Source organism: Gavia stellata, chromosome 3 (assembly GCF_030936135.1).
Source record: "Gavia stellata isolate bGavSte3 chromosome 3, bGavSte3.hap2, whole genome shotgun sequence".
Classification (NCBI taxonomy): Eukaryota; Metazoa; Chordata; class Aves; order Gaviiformes; family Gaviidae; genus Gavia; species Gavia stellata.
Window position 1 is genome coordinate 43,952,192 of NC_082596.1, and position 27,583 is coordinate 43,979,774.

Genomic DNA, 27,583 nt, shown 5'->3' on the forward strand with positions numbered 1-27,583 from the left:
AGGGAAAAATGTAAAATCTTTCCATTTTTATCATTGTGAAATAAATTTCAATCACCGTTTGGGCAAGTACTAAAGGCTTTTTCCATACTTAACTGAAAGAAGATGAGCGTTCATGTGCTGTGAAGCAGGTGCTTTAGAGGCTTCTTGCAAATGTATTGCAAGGTAATGTGTGCATGATGCTATAATACAAAAGAATGATGATTTCTAGTTACTGAAAAGAAAAAAAAATGACTTACCAATTTATGTTTTGCTACCTTGTTGAGAGAATGCCAAGTATGATTTGATTTTTTTTTTTCATATTCTAGGTTAATTTTAAACTTGTTTTCTTGGAATTTGAAGTAATTTTGAAAGGTAGAAGAAATCAAAATACTTTCTAGTAGCCTTATTCTAGGACACTAAAGAGCCAAAGCCTTCTCGCCGTGTACTGCTACACCTTTCTCTGGGGGTTCTGCAGTGTTGGGGAGTCTTTGAAGTTATATTAGGTTTGGCATACATACCACTCAACATATTTGTCAAAGAAGCAGTTTTCAGGTCAGGGGTTACATTTGCTCCTTAGGTTAACTGTAATATTTGAGGCTAATCAGTGGTATAGGTAGTGTGGGACACTCTGGAGAAAACTTGAGATTATCTGGGAAGAGATGGTGAAGAACCTTGAGAGGGAACGGGGTGTACATGTAGTAAAGGTAGACCTCCCCCCTTAAAGCAACTGAAAGGCCACTTGTCTCCGTAGGCTGTGATGTCTAAAAGTCAGTGTGTGGAGTATGGTTAGGAAGTTCATGAATATATGGAAATGCATGATAGATGCAATGCTGTATGTTAATATATTGTGGCAACTTAAGGGTGTAAGAATAGCTACTAACAATAAAGATGTAATGCTATGCAGAGTAATCTGTCAGTTTATGTTTTATGAAAAACTTCTTGAGTCATCTTCAGTTTCTATTTACTTTCAGAAATAGAAAGTTTCCCTGGCATCCCTGAGGAGACAACTGTGAGGAGAAGCATTGCCTAGAATTAGCATAGTAAAAAATTACAATGTGCTACTAAACTTTATCAAATACAGTATGAGACCACTGGTTTAAGTGAAGAAGGTGACCCTCAAGAAATCTTCAGAATGCCTGTTGGTTAACTTGGAAATTGGCTTCTTTGAAGAATAATAGCTGTAGAACAGATTATTTTTCCTTTTTTTTTCTTTTTATTTTCATTGCTTGCCACTCTCATGTTACCACTGTTTGCCTTTGGGATAACAGGTTTTATTAAGTCTCTTTGAGTGAAACAAGTGCCTTTGTAGCTGATTTAAACGAAGTACTTGTATAATTTAATGGACATCCACAAAGTGAATCAGTAGATAATGGTTTTCTCTTAGTTCCAATTACTGGAAAAGAGCAACCCGTTGCCTCCTTTTTCTTTGCAAAACTTGTAAAACTTAAAACTTCCAGACAGTTTGCTGAGGTGTAGTGAACCTTGCTTCAGGCATCTAAGTGAGACGTTTAGCTTCTCTGTGTGGAGAAGGTAGACTTCCCTCAGGGGTCGTTCAAGGTTCTTTTTTTAAAAGGCTACTTGTCTGCATTAACAGATGGAGCATGAAAGTTGGAGTCTGAATGTTCCCTGGTTGTGAATACGAGCAAACTCTTAAAGTAGCTCCTGCTTATGTTGTAGTATTTAAAAGTATTTGGGGGGATCTTTAAAAAGCTTAAATATTTTCAGTCTATGTACAAAAAATAAGTAGAGGTTGCCCCAGAACAGAGTAGTCTAATGATGTGACCTTAAAAAAAAAAAAAAAAAACCCAAAAAATATATTTTCTTAAATATTTTTTATATTTAAATGCCTCCAGTTACTGCTTCTAAGTTGAAAAAAAAAAGTGAAGACATTTTGAAAATGAACTTAACAACATACTGCAAACAACAGAATTTGAAAATGATACTTGGTCTAAATTCAGGCCATATCATTATCGTCTAAAACTAGTGTGAGGAAATAATAAAAAATCCACCAAACCCATCTGTTGAATAACCATAGAAACAACTAATCAAGATGTATGTTACCGTTTCAGAAATTTTTGAGGAAAATCTTGCCGTTATGAGGAATCAGAACTTCCATTTACTACAGCTTTCTTCCTGTATCTGCGGTTGGATTCATCTCTTCTTCCCCTGTAAAGGTCAGGGATCAGTTGTCTGATTTAGACCAAGTGAAATTCTGTTTTGGTAGACCTCAGTCATTGTTACGCTGAGGGCTCAAATAAAGAGGAGAGGCATAATGGATATAACATATGATTACATAAAACCTTTTGGAATGCTGTGAATATTTTGCATAGTTTTGTTAAGACTCGATTAGAGGAGCTTTTTCCATACAAAATATTAGTCCTGAAAATGGAATATTTTAAGTGCCTTGATAGGAGTTCAGAGATCCTTCACTACAAATTTTGTGTGCTACTGTTTCCTGCGCCCGTCTGCCTTTTGTCAATATGGTGTCTCATAATAAAGGAGACTAGTTAGTAAAAACCTATAACACTTTATATGTGCATCCGCTTAGGAGAGTCATCTCTGCCTATTAAGTCTCAGTAATGTGGAAGGTCCTGTGGTCCAGCAGATGACAGGCTCTAGCGAGTTAAAACACAGGTTCTTTGCAGCAGGAGGTGTATGATCCTTTTTAGAAAACATTGCAGAAGAACTGTGAGAATATGCTGTAACAGGTAAACACAGTGCAACAAGTAGTGTGTTATTTCTTTCTAATGGGTTTATTTAGGAGAAAGAAGCTAAACAGGAAAAGGTTGCGTAGCTTAACTTTTGTTTGGTCTCTTTTCCCTCTCTTACTCTTCTTTGGGCTTACAGTGGCATGTTACAGAAGAGATAGAACCTGTACAAAGCTGCTTGTTTTAGAACCAGATAAAAGGGAACAACCATGGAGAGTGCTGTGTATTTCTTTGCAATAAAGAATTACTGTCCCGAGGATGATAGAGCAGCTAATACAAAGAATCTGGTTAGTACTGGTTCAGTTAATTGAGCATCATTCTGATAATATAGCATACAGTACAAATAACGTGAGCTGTATTTTGTTTTCTTTTAATGCATCCATTTGCAAAAAAGGATATTACCATCTAGTTAGTCTTTGATTTCCCTACTGAAATGTTTCTCTGATGCTACTTTTATTAGTTTAGGTGTTAAACAAGTGTGACATGCTTTCTTCTTACAGTCCTGCAGCAGGCCTTTTGTAAGTGCTATATAGCAATTAATTGACAATTATAATTTCCTTACCTGATACATTTTGGATGTTAATAGCTTTCATCTGCATTTTTTAACTCTTTCCATGCATTTCCAGTGAATAAAGTGTTGAATTGTATTTTTTAAAGAAATTGATGCTGGAAGACTTCATTCCAGAACTTAAATATGTTCAAACTAATCATACTGACTGATTTGAGACTTGTAGTTTTCTGATAGCATTATCCCTGACCTTACACCTACTGTAGAACACGTACAAGCTTGTTTACTGTATAGTGTAGCAATAGTTCTTAGCTGCTAACACACTGTGTACTGCTTTTATCATTGATGTGGTTGTGGGAAAAATGATGATAAATTTAATTTGAGGTTAGTATCTTATTTAACCTGACTTGCTTATTACAGGTACTAGGTTACTGCATCTAGACAAAATGGAATTAAACCTGAACTGGCATGATCCCTTAAATTTTGTGGTGAGCAGTGGTATTCCTCCCAGCCCCCCCAGTCTGTCCCTGAAAGAAAAGGTATTCTTTTCCTTAAGGAATTATTCCTGTGTTGTTGGGGTTTTTTTCCCTTGGGCAGAACGAACAAAAAAGCTGCAGACAGTTTCTGTATGCTTGTCTAGTTCCTGGCTGAGATCTAACCTGTGGGAAGATTCTATCTAGGTCCCAAATAATTTTAATTGCTTCTAATGTATCTCCATATGTGCAGGCCTTTCAACTGGCAGGTGCTGTGACCATTGTGTGTATTGAGCACTATGTAGAAGTGCCTGAAAATCAGCTGTCTCTGTATGGCTTCAAAACACAAGGCAGTCTTGCTGCCAAGTACGAGACACCTAAGTGCAGTGGCAATTCTTGCTGCAGTTGCTTCCTTGAGTGTCGTTTCAAGGAAAAGGCCTATCTCGCCTCTTTCCAAAATATACATATTTTACAGTCCTCAGTTTACAACTCCGGCATCCACAGCATTAGGCTGCTTACTAGTAATAGATTGCAGAAGGATAAGCACCCTCCTGCATCTTAGCAGGGGATTATCATAATGCAATCTTTCTGTAACCTTCAGATATGCTTACCATTTTCTTGAAGTAAGCACTTTTATTTTACGGCAAAAATGGTTGGATGATGCTGTTCTGTTTTTCAACAACAAATCACAGTAACAAGGCATATAACTCAATTCATGAACAAAATTTCATTGATGGTACCTATTATAAATTTGTCAAACTTTGTAAATGTGGTCTGTCCCGCTGGAACATGTACAAGACTTAGACTAGCTTTAAGACTTAGAAGCACTGTAGCACATTACAGTGTGATTCTTGGCCAATGCAAAAATTTATCTCCAACTCTGTTGTAGTGATTCTAAACTTGTAAATCCTGAACTTACTCTAAATTGCCATTTGAAATCCTCACTCCATTTTATATGAAAGTAACTCTGTAGGGAAAGACTTTAGAAACCCCCACCTTTTCTGTTACAGGGAAGAGGGGATTTTCCCTCCGTTTAAAGCTAACAAAATCAAGTGTCTGCTGTAATTCTGAGCCTTCCGAGAGCTGAAGAAAAGCTTCAACGTCAGAAGCGAATTACTGGTGTCATGTTTTGCGGCGTGTTATGCGTTGTATGTTCAGGACGGCACACCAAGACTGGCTGGGAGCACTTGCTGCCTGCAGACCAGCGTTACGGAAGGGCTGTGAGCTGGAGAGAGACGTTGTAAGAGGTCAGAGCATTGAATTGTAATTCTGTTGGGTTTTGGGCTTTGCGGGGCGGGGGGGAGACTCACCCACGCAGCGCCCCCTGTGCGCGGGGCGCCGCCGGCTCCCCGCAGCTGCCGGCGCCGGCGCCCTGCCGCCCCTGCAGCCCCGCCCCCGCCCGCCGGGGCGCCCATGGTCTCGGCCTGCCGCAGCGCTGCCTGGCTCCTGCGGCCGGCGCTCGACGCGCGCTGCCTGGCGCCGCCGCTCTGGCTGCTGGGTCGGGGCGCTGCGCCGCGGCCTGGCTCCACTCCTGCCCGCAGAGCTCGGCGGCGGCCCCGGCCGCTTCCCGCGCCCTGAGGAGAGGAGAGGAGAGGAGAGGTGAGGGGAGGGGGGTCTGCTCCGTGGGCTTCAGCTCCCACGCGCCGCGCTGGGCCCCGCTCGGGCCGCCGCAGCCATGACCACGGAGGACGAGATCATCCGCATTGCCAAGAAGATGGACAAGATGGTGCAGAAGAAGAACGCGGTGAGCGGGGACGGGACGGGAGGCGGCTCGGCGGCGCGGAGCCAGGGCCAGCCCGGCGCTCCCTTCTTCCAGCGCGCCCGCGGCCTTCCGCCTTCCCGCCGCGCGGCCCCCAGGGCCCGACCGGGGGCCCCTTCACCCGCCTCCGTTTCTCCCCCCGCTGCCTGGCGGCCTTGGCGGCTTCCTCGCCACCCCGCGCGGCTGACGGGGGTGCGGCGGCTTCCCCCGCACCGCCCCGCCGCGGGAGGACGTGGAGCCGCCGGCCGGTGCGGCCCGCCCGCTGCGGGGGGGGCCTCGCCCTGTCAGCCGGCCTTCCTCCCCGGCGGATTGCCCCCGGCCGCTCTCCGAAGTGCCGGCCGGCGGCGGGTCGGAAGCGGTGTCTCATCCCGCTCTAGCGCGGCTTCGAGCCCGGCGCCTTCGGCCGAGAGGAGGTTCCCGCCCGGGCACCGACCCTGGCTCTGAACGGCGGGTGCCCTCCGCTTCGCGTTCATTACAAACACAATATTGGCTTCGCTTGAGAGTAGGATATGATGTGGGAAGCCCAGTCAACTAGAAGAGAATGCCTGTAGGGGTGGTCTTCAGACGGGTTGTTTTCGCTTTCAGGCATGAAAGCTGGAGTTTTATGTGGGGTGTGCAAACTAAAATATGAATGAAGAACCCTAATCCTGCTTTGGCAGGATGACAAGGGTTGTGTGGGCAAACTTCTGAAGCAGATGGAGGCTGTGAGCCACTGTTTTCGTTTTGTTTTTAAACCTGAAACAAAGTATGAATATAACTTTTACTGTGTTTTTTAATTCAGGTAATTCTGCCTCAGAACGGAGGTAGCATTTACTTGGGTAGAATTCAGTTAGCTTAGTTCATGTGTTATTCTCATGTTTGCCCTTGATATAGAACTTATTTAGATAACATATAACATCTATACTATTCCTACAAAACATCAAAATAAGTAAAATCGGAGCGTGCAGCAACAGTCAAATACCTGATCATGATTACACATAAAATAGCATACAAGTAAATTATAAACTCCATTTACCAGTTCTTTATCAGATGGGCATATTGTTATTCTCTTGTAACTTGTATATTTGTGATTGCTGCTCTTCCTACAAACTATTATTTTAGTACCTAAACTTAAAATTTTTCTATATGTTATGATAGTGCCTTAAATGCTGAATATTAGTGATAGTTCAGAACTGAGCTGTGTGGAATTTGAGTTTCTAGAAGTCAAGGGATGTTGCAATGCTTTTTTTCTGTTTAGGTATTTGAAGTTATAAATAACATTTTAAATTAAGAATTATAGAAATACTGATTGCATTAAACCAGTGAAATTTGTTTGGTTCAGAATCCAAACAAATTCATTGCAAGTACGCATAGGCCATGCCTTGTTGTGTTTCAAAATCTTTGATATTCCATAGTATTGTATGGTTTAGCTCTGATACATTTGAACCCTCTAACGATACAGCATGGAAACAGGAGCCTCGTCTAGTGGAAAGAATTTTTTATAACCGATGTTTATTCACTTGATTATTTTCTTTTTTCCTTTTTGTCTCCTCCCTCTTCCTTTTATTTCTATTTCTCATGCTTTTTCAGCACAAAAGAATTGTCTCGCTTTCCCAACTCTAAAATTAGAGTAGTGGTTCTTTCCTATGAGGTGCCCACCAAAGCTGCTCTATCACTCCCCTTTCTCAGCTGGACAGTGGAGAGAGAAAATATAACCAAAGGCTCATGGATCGAGATAAGGACAGGGAGATCTCTCACCATTACTGTCATGGGCAAAACAGACTCGGGGAAATTAGTTTAATTTATTACCAATCAAAATCAAGAGTAGGATGATGAGAAATAAAACCAAATCTTAAAAACACCTTCCCCCCACCCCTCCCTTCTTCCCAGGCTCAACTTCACTCCTGATTTTCTCTACCTCCTCCCCCTGAGCAGCACAGCGGGGCAGGGAATGGGGGTTGTGGTCAGTTCATCACACATTGTTTCTGCCGCTCCTTCTTTCTCACACTCTTTCCCTGCTCCAGCGTGGGGTCCCTCCCACAGGAGACAGTTCTCCATGAACTTCTCCAATATGTGTCCTTCCCATGGGCTACAGTTCTTCGCGAACTGCTCCAGCGTGGGTCTTTTCCATGGGGTGGAGTCCTTCAGGAACGGACTGCTCCAGCGTGGGTCGTCCACAGGTCCTGCGAGGAGCCTGCTCCAGCGTGGGCTTCCCATGGGGTCACAGCCTCCTTCTGGCATCCACCTGCTCTGGTGTGGGGTCTTCCATGTGCTGCAGGTGGATATCTGCTCCACTGTGGATCGCCATGGGCTGCAGGGGGATAGGCTGTCGCCTGCCTCACCATGGTCTTCACCACAGGCTGCAGGAGAATCTCTGCTATGGTGCCTGGAGCACTTCCTCCCCCTCCTTCATCACTGACCTTGGTATCTGCAGAGTTGTTTCTCTTGCATATTCTCACTCCTCTTTTCTCTGGTTGCTGTTGTGCAGTTGTTTTTTTCCTTTTCTTAAACATGTTATCCCAGAGCCACTGTCATTGAGTGGCTCAGCCTTGGCCAGCGGTAGGTCCGTCTTGGAGCTGGCTGGCATTGGCTCTATTGGACATAGGGGAAGCTTCTAGCAGCTTCTCACAGAACCACCCCTGTAGCCCCCCTGCTACCAACACATTGCCACGCAAACCCAATACAGTGTTGAAAAGATGAAAACATACCAACTGTAAAGTATTTCAGTATCACGGCAATGAGAATGATAAAGTGTAGTTAATTAAATTTTATTTGGAAGAACTTCTGACAATAGAAAGAAAATGGCAACTCCCAGGTAATATGGGAGCAACTTGACACTGGGGAGCATCGCTGCAGCGATACCAGAGATGCTCCTGGTGACCACAGTGTATTTCTCTGTGATCTGGGAGGCTTAGGAGTTTGGATGTGATTCCTAGCAGCAGCTGGGGACCTGTATTCATCCTCTAGCGCATGTAAGGTAATTAACTTTCAAAGCCCTAGGGAGCAGTGCAGTGTCTTTGCTGGGGTCAGCATAGGTCTGATGTGGCCAAACGCAGCGCGCACAGCTGGGCCAGGCTGTGCCTGGCTGGAGCCCGTGGCTGGGTTTTCATCTTCACCCCTATTCCAGGAGTGAGGGCGCGGGCAGCACCAGAAGTAGTTGTGCTTTTGGACTTTGTTGGAACAGAGCTCATTTGTTTTAGGTCGTTACCGCCCACAAGTGGCTCTGTTGTTAGTTTGATGCTGTCTCAAAAACCTTCTAAGGCGGAGGACTTGAGCTGCCTCTGTGGCCGATAGTGGAGATCTGACAGTTTATCCAAAGCATGTGTGTGTAACATGATAAAACCCCTTAGCTGTATGATAGGAGAGGAAGTACATCAGTGTTTAACCCAGGAGATGTCTCTGTGTTTTTCTTACTAGTCTTTTGTAATTTTTAAGGTATTTCTTCTTTAATTGCGTAATGTGATTTCCTACCTAATCCTGCCCTGCAGTTAAAATGCTAACTCTAGCAAAATTAAGAACATTTCTATGAAGAGGTACTTCATTGTCTCACAAAGATGAAGCTGAATTGAGAAGTGCATTCTTACATAGGTAACCTGCCGGATAATGATGCTCCTGGCAACCTCTTGTATTCCTTTCTCCATTTTTACTCAACAAGAACAGGTATTTGGTGTATGTCTCTGAAAGAGAATGATTTGATGAAGCCCATCAATAAAAGAAAAGCTTTGATACCTTTTCACTCTGAAGTTGTCAAGATTCAGATGGCAAGAGATGCTTCACCTCTCATACGGAAGACGACTCTGTGGCTTGTGACAACGTGCTGTTTGGCATTTCTTTTGATGAGTTGAAAAGGCAGGCTGTGCAGACACCCTTCCTGAGTCAGACTCTTGGTGATTTGCCTTGACTAAGGATTTAATTGTAGCTGTGCAGATTTCATAACTATTTTAGTGAAGTGATATATGCAGTTCTTTTGTTTTGAAGGACAAAATGATAATGCAATGTTGTATTTAATACACTGTGAGATACATATTTCTGCTGTTATTTCAAATATTGGTTGCATATTTGAAATAGATATTACTCCTCCTCCAGAATAACTGTGATGGGATTAAAACACATGTAGTGCCTTTCTTACAGCTTTTTCTGTATGTAAGTACACTTTTCTTTCATTAAGCTGCTGTAATGAATAGGTGGGAAAAATAAGGTTGCACCCATGGATTAAAAAAATCAAGAATAGTTGAGTAAGTTTAGAGAAAAAAATGTACAATTGTCCATGTTATTAAATGTTTGCTCCCTTAAGTATAACAGAATTATAACTGGATAGCTCTGCTGTTTTCAGAAACGTACTCCATTTTCTATCACTTGAAGCATAGCTTTAAAATATGAACATAGAACATCATTCTGGTGTTATGATCTGATCAATTGAGAGAATCTGAGAGGAGAAATCTTCTAAATCTGTATGTTATTTCAAGTAACAAGGTAAACTGAAAGCCAGCCAGCCTGGTGGAATGGGGCATTACCTTTCATTTTCTGTAAAATTATATGGTTGGGTTTTTTTAAACAGAGAAGTCTTACATTAGGAAAAATAGGAATTACAAGTTTTACTGTGCAACTTCCACTCTGGTTTTGAGGAAAAGAGGGTATTTATGCTAGGAGAAGTGGTTATGAAAACCTGTTTAGTTGCTGTGAATTTAAACTCAATTTAAATTTAATTTTAAAGCATCTAATTCTTGGTACACTTAACATAATTGATTAGAGGAGAGTGAAGGCTTAGAAAGCATTTGTGCATTAGAAATTTTGGTAATTTGGTACAGAAGACAACATGAAATGTAGGTAACGTCTGTGTAGGGTACCTGGGCTTTTTTACTTATCTCACGGTTTGTTAACCTCCTATATATCAAGTTACTAGTTTTGCAAAATGTTTTAACTAGGAATATTAAAGTTGTTTTGACACGTACGATTGGAAAGGGATTTTGCAGAGGCAAAGAAGTTTTGACAAGACTGTGTTTCTAAGATGAGGTGAAGAGAGTGCTACTTTGCATTACAGTATCGTTATACTGAAATTGCAGACTACAATAACCTGTGTTTATTTTTAAATCACATACTGTGTACAGTTTGCTAATAACTTAATTGGTTTGGAGGTAAGTGTTACTGGATTGTATTTTTGAAAGTGGCACATTGACTTTCGTCATTTGTTTTGTTTCGGCTGAGAAAATTTTCTTGAATTTGATTTTGCTTTGTAGCAGTGAAGTTAATTAACTTGCTTTGCAGGGATCTATATTTGCACAGAAGAAACCATGCTTATGGCTGTTTAGAGAAAGAAATGGTTTAGTATGCTAACTCAATTTAGCACCTGAAAACAGCATGACATTTCCCAGTCTTGCATCATTGCTGCTAAAATTCTATGGTTAACTGGAGAAGTTTTGTATATCATGACTAAAAGTTAAATAAGACTTTTTGCTATGATGGCAAAATAGTAAAACTTTAGTTTTATAAGTGAATTGGGTTTGTGTAAGGTGGGACATAGTGAAATGTTTGGTTTTAGAGACTTCTTTGCTGTCAAATGTTTTTAAAAAACAGAGGTTGTAGCAGACATTTGAAAGCGTCCAAAGCTGTGCCTGTTTGGATGTGACACAGAAGTTCCACTTTCATCTTTCTCAGCCTCTTGGCAGTTATTTTATGTGCTATCTTTAGTCGTTAAATTGTAAGACCTGCAGATGCAGCAGGAAATTACAAGAATTTCCTTGCAACAGGTGTCATATAGAAGTTGATAAGGGAGAATTTCAAAATAAAGGCAAGCAAAGTGCATATTAAAGTAAACAAAATAGGATGAACTGGGAGAGAGGTAAGGAAGGAGAAAGGAATCAAATTCCAAAGATCTGCAAGATGGAAATTTTGTGGGGTTTATTTCCAAACCTTATGAATTAAAAAAAAAAAAAAAAGCGGGAAGGTAATGGCCTTAGCCTGGGTAGAGTGGCCTCTTATATGCGAAGGTGGTTGCCTCCTTGCTGTTCATAGCTCACAGGTTCAGAACCATATGCACTTGAATAACAACAAGATCATCTCAGCCTTTAGGAGGTTGCTATAGTCTGACAACCTGTATGTACCGTAAGAAGTAGATGATGCAGAGCTGTACTGAAGTAGAGGCAGTAAATCATCAAGGATGTAGAGGTTAAAGTAAATTATGGAGCTTACGTTTATGAAAACTTTTTTTTTTTTTTTTAAGTAAGGCCAACATCGCCAAGGAATGAATTGTTAGTCAGAGTGACTGTGTATAGAGTTTATTAATGCCTAACAGTACAATCTCTGAAATTAACTCATCTGTCTAGAAGGTTGCTGCTTACACAGTATTAGTTTGTATCTTTCCTTATGGTCTTAGCAGGGGAAAAGGAAAAAAAAAAACCCACCACAACTGAATAATGAACAAGTGCATTACAAGTATGTTACAGCACATTAGGATGGGCTCTGGCTTCTAGTTTGGAACATGTTGATGCTTGGCCAGTCTGGTACAGGCTAAAGAGTGTTGTCTGCGCTAATCTATGCAGCCTCATCTATAGATTTCATTGAATTAATATTTATACTTAGTAGATGAAAATGAGACTTGAAGGCAAGTCTTGCTCAGCTTTTTTTATTTGGGCTTTTGTTGGTAGACACACTCACAAAGTTGTCTTTTTCTGTTGTGGAAACTATAGTTATGTCTAGTAAAATACTGTAATCTGTTCATAGTTTTTAAACCAGTAAACTTTTCTGGCTTTACCGTACCACCACAAATACAGTTAAGAATGTTGGCTGTATATATTTTATATTTATGTACATATAACTTTATATATGCATTATTGATGGACTGTGCAGAGCTTCTCAACTGCAAGTTCTTTTGCTAAAACACAAGTTGTTCTGAACTGAAAATTGCTGTTGTTGTTTGGCTTGTTTCTGATGTTAAGTGAAGTACCCTTGAGGCTTTTCTTGAGGATGTGTGTTGGTTAAGTAGTAATTGACAGAATGCTTTAACTGGCATTTGAATTATATGGGATAAAACTTCTCTAGTCTTTCAGTGAGTACTTTGGTTTCTGAGTTAAGGCCTGTTAATGCTTAGAGTTTGTGAAGCAGAACGCTCCTTGTCCTAGAGTTGTTCTGTGGATAAATTGGGAACTGATGGTTTGAATCCAATCTGGGACCTTGAAGGCAGATAAGAGTATGTTGTTGATACTATATTTAAAGTACCTGATTGCTACTAAATTGACTTCTTTTTTCTTTCTTTCTTTTTGCAGGCTGGAGCTCTTGATTTATTGAAGGAGCTTAAGAATATTCCCATGACTCTTGAGTTGTTACAGGTATGATTTTCTTACTATTGTTATGTTGCAAATGCTGCGTAATGATGAAGGTGAAGACAATTGCACTATTAAAGTAGGTTCCTATGTAGAAATTCCTTGGAAGAATCAGTGTTATTATAGGGTAAGTAGTCTTATTCCACCCTGATTTAGGGCACTGATCTTAAGTGTTTTCTTCTAGTAGCAAGCTTTTAAAGCTTATCTTTCTGTTTAAGTTGAAAATAGTGAATTTTGTCATCAACAAAAGGGAAGAGCTGCTTATAAACTTACCTTGCGTATAATCTTAGGTTCTTACTAACACAAACGTGATGTGTTTCCTTCCTTCTGAAGAAAAATGCACCCAGTTACAGCTGATAGCTTCTTTTCATATGTAGTTAGTTCTTGTTTTGGATTGTAAGTGAGGAGAAGCATAGAGTTCATACCTTCAGGCAAGTTGTATTTGTCACCCCCTCATCGCCCCCAGCTCTCAGTAGTGTCAGTAGTGTATTTCTTAAGGTAATTATACTACTATTACTACTCACCTTTTACTCCCCTGGGCAGGAGTGATGGTGTGGTACAATCTCTCTCACTTGCATGCATACTTTCTCTAATTTTGCTTATATCTGCATCTCTAACATAGTATTTTAAATATTATTTATAAATTCTTTCAAAAAGTAACTCTGAACTTTGTTTGCATGTCAAGTTTCAGAGTTTGTCATGTAATTCATCAATGAACAACTTTTATTCCAAAGTAACTAGGTATTTCCTATCTCTGTGAAAGTTTTCAAATGGCAGAGGTAAATGTAAGACCTGATTTGCTGTGGTAGCCACTTAGTTACTTTTCAGTCTCTTCCAGTTTTTTTTCTAAGTGACAATTAATGGTCACAGATACAGAATTAGCTACAAAGTTCAAATCTTAAGTGTCAGTAGCAATGTCATTCTTGACATACACATCCTATATATTTGCAGAATGTGCTTAGTACGTTATTACTAATACTGTTTGTGACAGAAAATAGGAATTTGAAAGTGTCACCTTCATGCATGAATGAGCATGGCTGATACCATGCTGCAACCTTCTCCCCTGCGTCCAACCTCCTTCCTTAAAACCCGAAAAAAACCCCCCTCAAGCCCCCCACAAAACAACAACAAAACCCAGAAAAAAACCTCTGTTAACCTGATTCTTTTGAGTTTCTTTGTGCAGGTCTTAATACAAAGTATTGTGTAATAATGTTGTTTGCCTTTGGAATGAAAAATCTGTCTGCAAGTGCTCTGGAAATTCTGTAAATGCTTCTCTGCAAACCTGTTCTGCTTAGTGTGAAGAATGAGACTAGAAGGAGAAGCTTTACACAGAACAGCAGAACAATGTTACCCTTGAACCGTGAGGATCTGAAGAATGTACAAGTAGATAACTTACTCTTTTTTTAATTGCAATGAAAACCTTAGTAATGTTATCAACAGAGGAGGACTTAATCTTGCTAAGTACAAACAAACTCAGCTGTCTGCCTTTTTAGGGCAGTTGTGTGACCCTGACTTACTTTATATAGGATTGCATATTAGTTCTGTCCAGTTTTCTGTTCTACTTGAAAGAAGCTTATTTATTCCCACCCATATGACAGGTACCTGTTTTTAGAGTGAAATAGTATTTGCAATAAAAGATTGTTTTTAATCTGTATTGGGGTGGGCACCGTATGAGTTCGTAAAGGAGATTTCTCTGTGTTACAGTAGGTCTAAAGGAATCAGGTATTTTAGCATACTCTTGCATAGTAGATTGGCTGTAGCTTAGTTAAGAAGTTTTTCTTAAGTATCCGCTGCTGTATTCAAAACAGTTCAGCTGCATAAGATTACATTTAGCAACATGTTTAGATTCAAATTTACATTATTTTTGTTGAGAGTTTTATAAATATGTAAAGTCTGCTGTAAATTTTCTATGTTAGTCTCCCAAATTTGCTTAAGCAATGGAGGACTCAGAGCAACAGTTGAAATGCAGAGTAATCATATGCATCACTCTGGTAGTGGATCATTAGTGTGCTAATGTCAAGAAGGGTGATGATCATGAGAAAGTGGGAGCACTAACTTCCTCTGTGTAAGTTGAGATATCTATTGATGTGTTTGAACTGATGAAACACAGGACACAAGTGAAAAGCATACTTCCACACCCATTTTTAAGTAGTTTTGAAAGCTGGCTACACTGAGAAAAGCATTGCTCGCTGATACGATAGTTTCATTATTCCTGTGTAATAAGAGAAGTGACGATTTTCCTGTAACATAACTGTTGCTTCAGTCTGAGCTGGCGAGGTCCTCTGAGCAATTTACAGGTATATGGAATAGGAAGGTGCATATCTGTAGTCTGGACTTGTGCTTTTGTCTTGTGTCTTTCTCGCCTGATTTTTGTCACAGAAAGCTGAAGTGATTACAGACAATAATACGACTGTGTCATAACTAATGAGTTTTATGTAAGCAAGCTAATCGTCGTTCAGCTAGGCAAGGAGCCAGTAGCCTTCCTCACACGTGATTTATCCTGTAGTCAGAACTGCAAATCTGTTTAGCAGCTGCACAGTATTAAAGGCATCATGTCGCTGGTGCTAATTGTAGTAGTAGTGTGCAGCTAAACAGTGAGACACACAGACGGACGTCATTTTAACAAACAGGTTTTACTGGAAATTACACACATGTATGCAGAACTAGGCTGTGATGTACAGTCCTTGTTAATGACTTCTTGCCAGTTCATTGGTGAGCCAGGGAGGCCGGGGAACCTGGATGTGGTTATTGTTCATTTATTGATTTGGCTCTGCTTTGGTCCAGGTGCTCACCAATTCTCTGTCCTCAAAATCTCTTAAAATTTAAAGCTGGTAACACCTCTGCTTGCTTCAGTGGTTGCTTTTCTTCTCCAACTATGTTCCTTACATTTTCTCATTTGGTCTGGTTTAGAGAAGAGTAGCTGCCACCGTATGCTTTGTTTTGAGTTCAGTCATATGTTACTTACGCTAACTTGCTCATTCCAACTGAAGGCTGCTTGGCCTACAGCTTGAACGCTTCAGGGGTGAAAACAGCTGTCTTATGCTGTCTCTGAGCCTCTTTGCTCTCAGAAAGCATTTGAAAAGTGCTCTAGAATTTGAAGTGGGGAAGAACGTTCCATTAAAAATGCATTTTGCACAGGGTGAGGAAGATTTTCATATACCTGCACACTTAGGAACTGGCACAGAGATAAAACAATTCCACAGGTACACTGGGGTAGGCAAAAATACTGGAGTTTCCCCACTTAAAATGGCTATCACAAGAACAGCTCCATAGGCTGAAAGGCTGGGGAAATTTCAAATGCTGACAGCTGGTTTGTCATTAAAGCACAGTCATTTTGAGAATATAACACTGATCTTTTGCGATTACCTGTGTCAGTTTGCAGGCAAATAAATTGGTAGATCATTCCTTCCCCTTTCTTTAGGAGAGGCCAGATTGAGTGCTCTATAAAAGTAAACAAATGAACTATGTTTATGTACTGCCTTGAGAAAGCTGGCAGTTTAGACAGTTACCATAATCTGTTTCTCTTGTGTGATCAGAAGAAGAAATTGATTTATCCAATTAATTTTCAGTTTTACTTGAGTTTTTGGGTTTTACTTACCTAAGTAAGTCTGTAAGTTGGTGTCTTTTTGCTGATGAGAGTAGGCTGTGGTTGTGCCAAGTTATCAATGGAGGGTTGGGTTTTTTTGTAGATACATTTTTCTCATTCAGGTATAGTGAGTATTCTACGGAGTTCCAAGCACATGTTATTCTTTATTGTCTGAACATAATGTCGAGAGAATGTGTTTAAAATGTCAAGAGAATTGGCCAGTACTGTTAGTCTGAGTGAGCAGAGTCCATGTTGAAATACTTTAGTTACAAGTGGGTAACCATCTGTCGTCTTTAATCCAAATTACGTGTTTAGAGCTGATGCTCAGACCTGAGGTTGTTTGATGTGTTTCCTTTGCTGAAATAACTACTGAATATTTCAGTACACTTCCAATCATTTAGCACATCCATGGTGCCCCAGAAAGTGTTGTGTGGGTTGTAAGGAGTAATTTCCAGGGACAAATAATTTCCATTTTTAGCGAGCCACAAAGATTTACATTTTCCTTTAAAGGAGAAGGAAATTTATGATGAACTGCTGCAAAAGTAAGTAGAATATTTTATATTTACTGAGTCTCGTAAATGGTAAATGCAACAAAACCGAGCATCTTAAGAACAATTTAAAAAATTTAGCAATCAATCAAAATATGAAATTATAATAAACCACTTATTTGTACTGTTAAATGCTTTTCTCCTCTCATGAAACTAAAAGTGTGGAATTGTTCTACTTTTTAGATTAACATGTTAGTCAGAAGTCTTCTAAAATGAAACTTTTGTTGCTATTGAGCTAAATTTATGTCCTCATCTTCTGAGTCTTAAAAGGAGTGGACTGTAAATTAATCTCCTTTTCACTCTATAGGTGGCAGTAGTGCCAAAGGTTTAAAGCCTGTTCACTATCTTGGCCTTTTCAGAGAGGTAGGCTAGTCTTACTGTTTCTATCTAAAAGCAGAACCCTCTGTGCTTAAGATTTTAAAGAATCTCAGTATTGCCAAAATTATTAGGAACCTAAAACGTGGTTGCTCCCAACTGATATTACAGCTTCTTCCACAGCCCCTAAATGGGAATTCTAGGAGTATGAAGTCACTGAAGCAGTTGGCAAGCTTCTTATCATGCCAAAATATAAATATATTCATTGCTTCACAGAAAAACAAGGTTTTGAGGCTAGAACCTTTGCTAAAAATTTTATGTAACATTAAGATGTATATATGATTTTCACATTGTTAGGTGTTTTGAACGTTGTACTTAGTTTAGGTAAGTAGTTCTGTAGAGCTTTTTGAAACAGTTTGGGAGCAAAAATCTTCTGATTGACTCCCCTTAACCCTTGTGCCTGTCCCATAGTTCTGCAGAGCTTTTTGAAATGGTTTGGGAGCAAAAATCTTCTGATTGACTTCCCTTAACCCTCTGCCCACCCTGCCCGCCCCCCCAACTTCTGTGATGGAGACAAATGGTAATACTGTTGTATTTCTTTTTAAAATGTCCATGTTGTTAAAATAAATTCTGTAAAGGCTTGCAGCATTTCATCCTGATATTCTTAAAAAAAAAAAAACAAAACACCAAACCAGAAAAAACAAAGGAAAAAAGATACTTTTAAAAAACAATGTCAAAGTACAACTTTATATATATTTACTTGTTAATTGTCTTCATGTCACCTTTTATAGTGTATATTTTTATTTCTGTTGTAGTCTACCAGAATTGGAATGTCAGTGAATGCGATACGCAAGCAAAGCACAGATGAAGAAGTTACATCTTTAGCAAAGTCTCTTATCAAGTCTTGGAAGAAACTGTTAGGTATGGCGACACAAACTTTTTTCCCCTACTCTTGCATGTTTTAACTGTTTTAAATGATACAGATCCTTGACACTGCCTTCCTTTAGATGTATTTGTGCTCCTGTGTAAGTATTGAAACTTTCTGCACTGATGTAGTTGTTTTTTACTCTTTGACTATCACCAGTGCATTACTGTGAAAGTGTATTCAGAGAAAAAGTTAGTATCTTTTTATTGGGGCTGGCAAGCAGTAGGAAGCCAGCTTCTGCGACATGACTCATTTCTGAAGTCTCGTTGCCTGCTGTTGAGCTAGAGTGACTGTACTGCAGTACTGAGCACTAATGAACCTGTTCTTGACTATTTCCTTTGTCAAATATAACAGATACTCTGAAGAACTTGTGCAAAATCTCATATAAGAGTGTGGAGGCTTTGAAGTTTGGTTATAAAATGATTTGTGAAGAGAAAAAAAACAGTAAAAAATTGACGTTAAAAATCTGTTAGAACTTACAGGTAGTGAGAAATAGATCTGCACTTTCTAAAACCTTCATAGTTTTAAACAACTTGCTAATTAGTGAGTTAATACTTTTTGTTTAATTTCCCTTAAAGACATGAATGCAGTTAATGAAACCTTTCTGTTAGCAGGGTTTTATTCAAGGGTATTTTGTAGTACTTAATTTTAATGTATTTGAAAACCTTCAAATCTCAAACTGTGTCCAGGTATTTTTGTTCATATACTGTGCTGTACTCTATTTTGTTTCTTTGTGTCTAATTTTAGGTAAACTAAGATTTAGGAAGCTTAAAATTTTGAAAATAAAACAGTTTACATTATTTTCCACTGATACAAATATTTGCCATTCTGTCTAGAAAAATATGCTAAATACCAGGAGGTGTTAGGGTCCCCTGCCATTTGAAGTCAGCCTCATTTTTATCAATCATGAAGTATTTTATCAGATTCTTTATTACTCTCTTGTAAATGGTGTAGAAATGACTTCATATCCATCTGATAGTATATGTATGTAGAAATGGACAATTTGTCACAGCTTTCAACTTCTATATTCTAGTAAGAAGCTACAACCTCTACAGCAGACGTTTTTGAACCTACCTTTAAAAAGGTAGATAATGCTAATTAGGTTAGTTTTAGTAATTAAATTTAGATAATAGATATGCTGATAAAATACTTTTTAAATCATGATAATTACTTTTATAATAAATTAAATGCATATTATATAAAGGATCTGATCAGAATTCACTGACAAATAGTGAAAATTATGTATTTTTTATGTCTAAATTTCCACTTAGAACTTGAAGTCCAACTGTATTATATCCAATGCATAAAAGTGGTAATACACATAGGTGGAGAAATGGACTTGCACATTAACGTGAGTTACTCTAAAGACTTCTAAAAGCAACAGCTGGATTGAGTGACCTAGCTCTCAAGTTATTAACATAAGTTAAAAAAAAAAAGGCCCTATTAAAGGTTTGGGGTTTTTGGTTTTTTTTTCCTGTCTAAAGTTCAAATTTTTGATACTGCAACTTAGTTTAGGCAACAAAGTAGAGGAGATACTCTTTTTTCCCCCAGAATTCTCAACTTTTGGGAGTGCCCTTGGATACTGCTTTTTTGAGGAGGGCTAACCCTTCTCAGTATTGCTGTCCTTTGAGCAAAGGCATTGCCATTTATTTGTTGAGACAGTAAAAATAGTCTTCTGTCTCATTTTTGTTAACACAATATCTTAAGTCAGTCAAACTTGTTTTAATATATTGTTACTTATAGCTGACTGACCTTTAAGTGTTCAAGCATTGTGAAGGACGGGGAGTATTATTCCTGCCTGAGGACCACAGGGTGTTCATGCTGTAGAAGTCTGGAATACGACCATGGTGCCTGATGGTCAAGGCAGGTCAGTCTGGATGTAGGCTGCTGCTGAAAGGGGTGGTCCTGGCTTCCCTTCTGCACAGGTGCCTCCTTGCTCCCTCCTGTGCGACAGCTAGTGCTCAAGTGGCTATCCAGGAGGCCAGAGCTGGGAACTGACCAGTTGGAAACTAATTGTTTTGTTCGTTTCTTCTAGCTTAAATTTCAACTGTATCAGTTTTTTGGTCCAGCCTGTTTGCAGTTACTGTTTCCTGCACAGGGATTGCAGCAGTAATATACAGCTGGGGCAAGGTGGACCTTCCCCTTTTGACGGCTTGCTGCATTCAGATTGTTTTAAGACAGGTGGGAGACTCTACCTAAGGCTGCTTGTATCAGGTGAAGTCAAACATGAGAGGAACTGGAAAGTAAATAGCAAATATTTGATATTAATCAGAACTTTCTTCTTGAGGCAGTGGGTATGTGACCTTTGTTCATGCTCTAATTTTTGTTGCAGGGCAGATATTACTGCGTGTACATTATTGTGCCAGGTCTAGTACAATTGTGGTTGTGCACTTGTTACATAAAATAAAATTATTCCTGAAAATACAGCACTGCTTGTATTCAGAACTTACGTAGTTAAATTTTCCTTGATCATAATGGAGACCATATAACGAAGTGTAGTAGGGCAAATGTTTCACCTCTCATTTCACTGCTGAGTAATTAATTAGAACTTAAAATCTCATAACTGTGGAAGATGGGGTATCTGGGCTGTGCGAAGCATGGGTGGGAATCTTACAAAGTACTCTTATTCTGTTTTATCATTAGTTTTGACTTTCTCAGAAGAATACGAAATACCGTATGTTGAGCTGCTTGAGAAATCAGTTTCGATTATGCTGTTTATAGTGCATGTAAAATGGTATGGATCAAAGATGGCAACAGAAGCGGACAGCTGTTAATCGTACCAAGCATTGTACTCAGAGAGCTGAAGTCTTTGTGAGTTATTTTTATAAATGACATTTTGAATTTAGGGAAGAATCGTTGACTGTTCAGGCTGCATGTACTGTTTAAGTTCAATGCTATTGGAACTTAAGTTTTAAGAATGCATGGGAAACATGAGAAGAAATCAAAGTAAGATTGTGAATCACCAGATGTTTATGGCTTGACCAGAGCCATGCCAAGTTACCAGTGTTTTTTCAAGGGGATCGGAAGCTTTCAGAGAGCTTGCAAGCCTTGTCTGAGGTGACTCACTAAGTGAGCTACAGTGGAAGATTGCTTTCAGATTTTGCTGCAAGAACGTTAAACCACACAGCCGAGTTTGTCACAATTTACATAAGGAAGCAAATACTGCTCTCAGAATAAAATACTGTTGAGTTATAACATGGGATTTGCAAATAATGATTGTTTTGCCAAGTAGCTGAGTATATAGAGTATGCTATGCAGATAATGAATCTATCCATACCCATTTAGGTTATAAGGAGTGTTCCTTTATATTAAAAAAACAACAAAAAATTCTGTAAGGAATGTAACATTCTCCATCACAAATAATTACTTACTGAACTCTTGAGAGTATACAGTAAAAAGAATGTCCAGACCTCTAAGTAAGTAAACTTAACTCCAATAAGTTTATGTACTGAACTGGAAATGCAGAATGATTGGACAATAATCTTGACATTAAGTGCAAGCATGGTCATCTATTGCCAGTAATAAAAACTAAAAATGGGGCCACAAGCATTTTGAAATGCCTATTTCAGAAAAGTGCATGCCTAAGTAATTTTATTTTAAAAGAATGTTTAAGTGCTTAATGTTGTTGAGAGAAGATAATACCAGCCAGCCTTCACAGAAGTGTTTTACTCAGATTACTTTGTTCATACAATCCTTTGTTATTTCGAACCTGAGTTTGATTCTACTGGAGCAGGCTGGTACAGTCTAGGACTATCTTACAGGTATGTTAATGCTGTCATTAGGTTCAAGTTGTTCAAGGGCATCTAGTAACCTACTGGCTTTGCTCAAAAAATTGTTATTGACAAGAGTACATGTCTTTATAAGATAGCAAATAGAATTGAGTGCAAAAATAATTTCAGTAGTTTCATTTCCATATCAAGTATGAGCTGTGGAAATCACCTCCTGTCAAATGTATATTTGGAACTGTTCCACGTACAATTAGTAGGGCTATAATTTATTAGGATTATCAATGGAGAGAGAATAACACATGATACAGAATACATCATACTGTATAGGAGAAAAAACATGTTTAGCAAAGAAGTTAATGTGTTATGCTCTTGTCACTTATGATAAAAAAATCATTAAAAACAGCAAACAGTTCATGATTTTGTTGTTTATAGATTGTAGATATTATTCCTCCCTATGCTACTTACTAGGAAGAAGCTTTCCTGATCTTTACTTCACATCTTACTACATGTTGCAGAGGAACTGCTGACAAGTGGTAGCTGCTTTTGCATCTCAAGATTATTTTGGTCAGGGTCTGGAAGACGGGGCCTAAAGAATTACTAAATATGAGGGTCATTGTTAAATTAATGGCTATGCCATCTGTTACCTGTTCTCATATCTCTTTCCTATGACTTATTTAAACTGAATACTCAGAAAACTTCCCAAGTTTTGGTGGTGATATCTGAATCAGTAACATAAGACAACCCACTAAATTAAACTCATGTGCTTCCAGGGAATAACTAGCCACCTTTCATTAACATTTCTGAAAAAGTCTTACTTCAAAAATTTTTATAATTTGAAGTTAAATTTATAAATTCATAACATTACATCTTTTTATTTTCTAATTTTTTTCTTGTTACTAGCGAATGTCTTGAGTTCACTTGTAATATAATTATAATTAGAAGAATCTACGATGAAGCTATTAATGGCTTCTAACATTCAGATTAATTATGCTATCTCTGGCCGTATGTTATTACATTAAAAATTTTGTTCTGGTAACAAAGAACACTATCATTTCATCTTTTACCCTGGAGAGATTATTTCACTGGAAAATGTAGAAGTATCTTTCAAATTGATTGCAAGTCCCAGATAGAAACTGCAATGCAGTGGTCAGAATTTGATAGTCTTATTCCAATGGCTAATAGTTAATTCATGTATCTAGCTTGTTCTTTGTATTTTAAAGAAGCATTAATATAAATTAGCTTATCTTATTAAAAAAATCTTGTATCCTTCTGAAGCTGCAGTAGCTAAAACTGTGAAGTTGCAGTTTTCAATCCTAAAATTGATGACAATTTCAATTTGTTTCTGAAAAAAAGTTTTGGTATGTTTTAATAGCTGTAGGAAGTTGAATAAGTATTTGTGCCTCTTTAAAACAACTTGTAATTTATATTATATAAATATTTATGGCGTTCTATTAACTTCCTGATGTGAATCACTTGCTCAATGGAATTTTTAAATATCTTTAACAGAAGGACCATTTTTTTCATCTTACTTTATTAGAATTTCTGTGGTTGTTTGTAGCTGTCATTTTTCCTTTGCATTAGAGTCTGGCTGTTGAATGTAAAATAAGTTAATAAGTAGGGACTTTTAGTTTCCCAAGGACAATTCTTCTCCTTTCCCCAGAGGATAGTTGAAATGCTGTCTAGCAGGCTGTTAATTGCATTCTGTTATTTTGTCAACACGGTATTTTAATAAAATAAGAAAACTTTATTAATGTGTGAGTTTAAGAATAAATACTGCTTGACACTGGATCTCTTCTCCTTGGTGCTTTCCAAATTTATGATCCGTAAGAGTGAATGACTGAAACACTTAGGAGAATATTTTGAGCAAACAGAGAATACTGCTAACTTTATTTTCAGATTTCTGAAACTGGATTAAACAGTAGTGTCTATAAATTCTTCTCTAAGTGATAAAAGAAATTGTAGTTTTGAAGACATATTTGCTGAAGATGGTCCAGTTGTCCCAGCTGCTGAAATTTGACCTTGGTTTGAGAAATGCTTGTGTAGACTGGTCTGCAGCTGTAGGAAGAGCTGTCATTTTACCTCTTGCTTTATCCCCATCTCTCACGTATACCCTGCCTTCTGTAAGTGAAAGAAGCAATCAGGGTATTGGCAGATGCTCTCAGGTGCCTGCCTTCTCTGATGAAATGGTGCTGGGCTAAATGGAACTGTTTCATAAACTAAAACTAGGTGCCAGCTATACCATAGCAGTATATTTGATGCAAAATAAGCAGGAGATGCCTAGGTCAGCTCTGAATTTGACAACTTGTGTGCCAGAAAAAAATAGGGAGGTAAATGGGCTGAAGCAGGGCTCAGCTTTAAGGCAGCTATGCTGCTTTGCAGAACCTGAGCAGTACCCCAAGATACCTGTTCGATCTATCAGTTTTTCGTAAAGCCTCTGACAAAAAATGATCATGTACTTAAAAAATTATGAGGGTAAATGAGATTACATGCATATTTAGAATATTTTTTAAAATTATATATCATGTGTTTGTTGCTATAGAGAGTAGTCATGTGAATATGCATGTTAAAAACGGGATTTGTTTTCTTTGAGTATTGTGCACTTTAGGTGTCATAGCAAAGAACTGTGATCCATTCAGTTTTATAGTCTCGTTTGCTTTCTTAGTGAAATTACTTTTTATAAATAATACTTGACTGAATTTATATCTTTATTAGGATTTTTTTGAATAACACCTTTAGCTTATTAAAGACAATCAGTTCAAGGGCATCATCTACTGTGTTTAATTTTCCTTTTTTTTCTTTAATGTAAAAATTTCTCAATTGAATACAAACTCACAAATGGTGGGTGAGGAAATCACTAAACTTTGAAGCTCTTGAAGGTTGGGGAAATACCCTGGAGAAGTATCTTTTGTGTGCTTGCCTGGTTCCCATACGGTTTTGTAGGCATCTCTTTTTAGGCACAGCTGAAGACAGGATAGTAGATGGGTGCTTGTTCTGATCCAGTACGGCTGTCTGTGGTCTCCTTTTATGGTGATGATTTTTTTAACAAAGTGATATTTGATTTGATAAATTCCTTAACTCAAAAGTTAAGGAAAGGATCAAAATCCTCTTCAGTCTAATATCATTTCTGTGTAGCTTTAAATGTAAGTTGTTCCTATTAAAAATAATGAAGTACAGTAATTTTCTGCTGGGGGGGGGGGGGGGGGGAAGCTCAGTGCTTGAATAAGAGACCTGAATTTGTGTGTTCCATACCACCAAGTTACCCTGAGAAATGTGGGGATGGGGCTCTTCTGGAAATGAGGGTACTTTTAGACGCTTTAAACAAGGATTTAGATACCTAGTTCGGGACATCTTTGTGAGAAAGACTAAGCCTTATCAGATTTCCCTCCTTTTCTTGATCTGTTTTTAGTTCTTTTTAAAGTTTACAATATATGCTTATCCCAGTAATGTAGTCTACGGATTTAGAAGTGTAATGGCAGCTTTATGAGGGCTTAGAGAGAGGAATTCACAAAATCTTAACTGTCAGTGAGTGATGCCAATCTCACTAGGTTTTCTTATTAGGCAGCGGAGGGTGTCAGCCTTTCTAGAGAGCAAATCAAAGCAGGAGCTCAATTTAGCCACTCTGAATTCCTCTTTACAATGGAAGGGTGTATGTGTTCTTGTTAGGCTAAAGTTAAATGTTGTGATTGCCGTTTTTAATAAAGGCTTTTGTCTTTGTTCTTTATAAAATCATTATTAAACATAGCTTGTATGGGACGGGCAAATTCGAGTATTTTTAAACACTAAGGCAAGTAATTTAAGAGCTATCACAGAAAATACTCTGTGTGTGTCTGGAAAACTCCTTCAAAAGGATATGAAAATGATCTTTATAAATTTTGGCAACCATGGTAGCTTTTACACCACAGTTTCATTTGGTTCAGTCCTTTGGTAGAAATCCTGTGAATATAATTAAAAAGAATGACCTGTATTTAGTAGGAGCTTATATTCAAAACATGGAAGACAAACTCCAGAGACTTGATGCAGTAGTTTAAGAAGTCATTGTCTACCTCATGCAGCAGAGTTGGCAAAAAATAAATCATAAAAGTCTGCATTTTTATCATGTTTTCGCTGCCAGTTTAAGCAGATGCTGGACTTGACTCGAAGGATCTGAAGTGTTGTCATATTTTCCATTTGCTGGGTTGGGGAGGGTGTTGGGGAGTGGAAGGCTGTACTGCAAGGGAAGGTCAAAGCAGAGAGTGGGAGCTGATAGCATTTCCAACTGGTTCAGGAGAAATCGTCAAAGATATTTTACCACTGCTTTAAATCAGTTACTATTTCTGAGTGAAAGAGAGTTTCTCATGTTTTGTATTTCCAGATGGACCTTCAACTGATAAAGATTCTGAAGAAAAGAAAAAGGAGCCTGCATCTTCCTCACAAAACAGCCCTGAAGCAAGAGAAGAAAGGTGCTTAATTCTTCATGACTATACAAATAATCTCACTCAGTATTAAATAACATTAAACTGTTTGGTCCAAATTTGTCATATTAGAGACAGCTTCCACATTCTTTTCTGAAATACTTAGAGTTGTACAAGAAACGGTATGTTGTTAGGGAAGTAAATCCTGCTGCTGCTGCCATTGAAAAAAGAGGAAAGCCACAGGTCAAGGTATGGCCAGACTAGTTATTGTTTATTCCATCTGTCTCATCTATCAAATACTCCTTCCTTTCTCAATACTAGCACTGAGCTTTGAGAACTGTAAAACAACTTTCAGTTACAGCTTTGTGGTAATTGTGTGTGTTAGAGGTTTAGAATATTTCTTTTTTCTGTTAGCTTTTATGTTTAATAAACAATCTCATTCTGCACTTTTTTGGTAATCATAAAATATATGTTGTCAGAAAAATGAGCCCATGTTTATGGCACTATAGGAGCTGAAGAACATCTGCAAAATAGTATCTGCAAGCCCACTTCTTCTATGCATTTCTGGTTTTAGTGAATCTGTTTCCAGCAGCCGTTTTGAAATTGAAGTTTAACCTCTAACTGTTTGTACTGACGCAAGCTGAAAGCTTTTTGGTTTACAGTTTGCGAAGCTATGTGAATTGTTTGTTTGTGACCATGGTACCAGTTCAGTACAGTAAGCGGACTGAATGTTAGTGTGATGTATCTTCGCTGTTTTTTAAAGTAAATTCCATGGGAAAAAAAAGACTTCATGTTAATGTAGAGAACTGAGAATTAAAACTTAAATGCCACATAACGCAATGAAATACCTGCTGTGTCTCTATTGTGTTGGAATACCTGGCTGAGTATTCTAAAGACAATTTTAAAATTGTATTGATTCTAGAGTTATAAGTAGCTTTAGAAAGGTGGTCTGTGCTCTGTTTTTTGGAATACCATCAAATGGATATAGCAAAAGACCTGTGTTTTGCCCTTGAACAAAGTTATTCGAAGAGAGGGGAAAAAACATTAATATTAGTTTTCTTTTTGCCCTTTTTTAGCAGTTCAAGTAGCAATTCCAGCAGCAGGAAGGAGGAGGGTAGTGCTCCCTCAAATTCTTTCATCCCTTCTTTTCCCCGGGCTCCAAGCACTTCGGATTCTGTACGAGTGAAATGTAGAGAAATGCTCTCTGCAGCTCTCAGAACAGGAGGTGAGCTTTGTAGACTATACTTTCAAGTTTAACTATTTTCTTCTTCTATATTTCAGTCCTTCCCATTCTATTTGTCTCGTGCCCCATAGGGTAGAATAAACCCTGTTTATGTCCATTTGTGTGTATATACCCATAGGCCA

The 27,583-nt window shown here is 38.5% G+C and overlaps 1 protein-coding gene across 1 annotated transcript in view; it reads left to right on the top strand.

Annotated features, from left to right (window-relative positions):
- The first annotated feature begins 5,310 nt into the window (after positions 1–5,310).
- The window catches only part of TCEA1 (transcription elongation factor A1), a 29,939-nt gene continuing 7,666 nt past the window's right edge, over positions 5,311–27,583 (top strand). Inside the window, exons 1-5 of the mRNA XM_059815330.1 lie at positions 5,311–5,412; positions 12,669–12,731; positions 17,990–18,095; positions 26,179–26,266; positions 27,295–27,443. Coding sequence (XP_059671313.1) covers positions 5,344–5,412; positions 12,669–12,731; positions 17,990–18,095; positions 26,179–26,266; positions 27,295–27,443 — 475 coding nt within the window. The 5' untranslated portion in view covers positions 5,311–5,343. The remainder of the gene's footprint in view (positions 5,413–12,668; positions 12,732–17,989; positions 18,096–26,178; positions 26,267–27,294; positions 27,444–27,583) is intronic.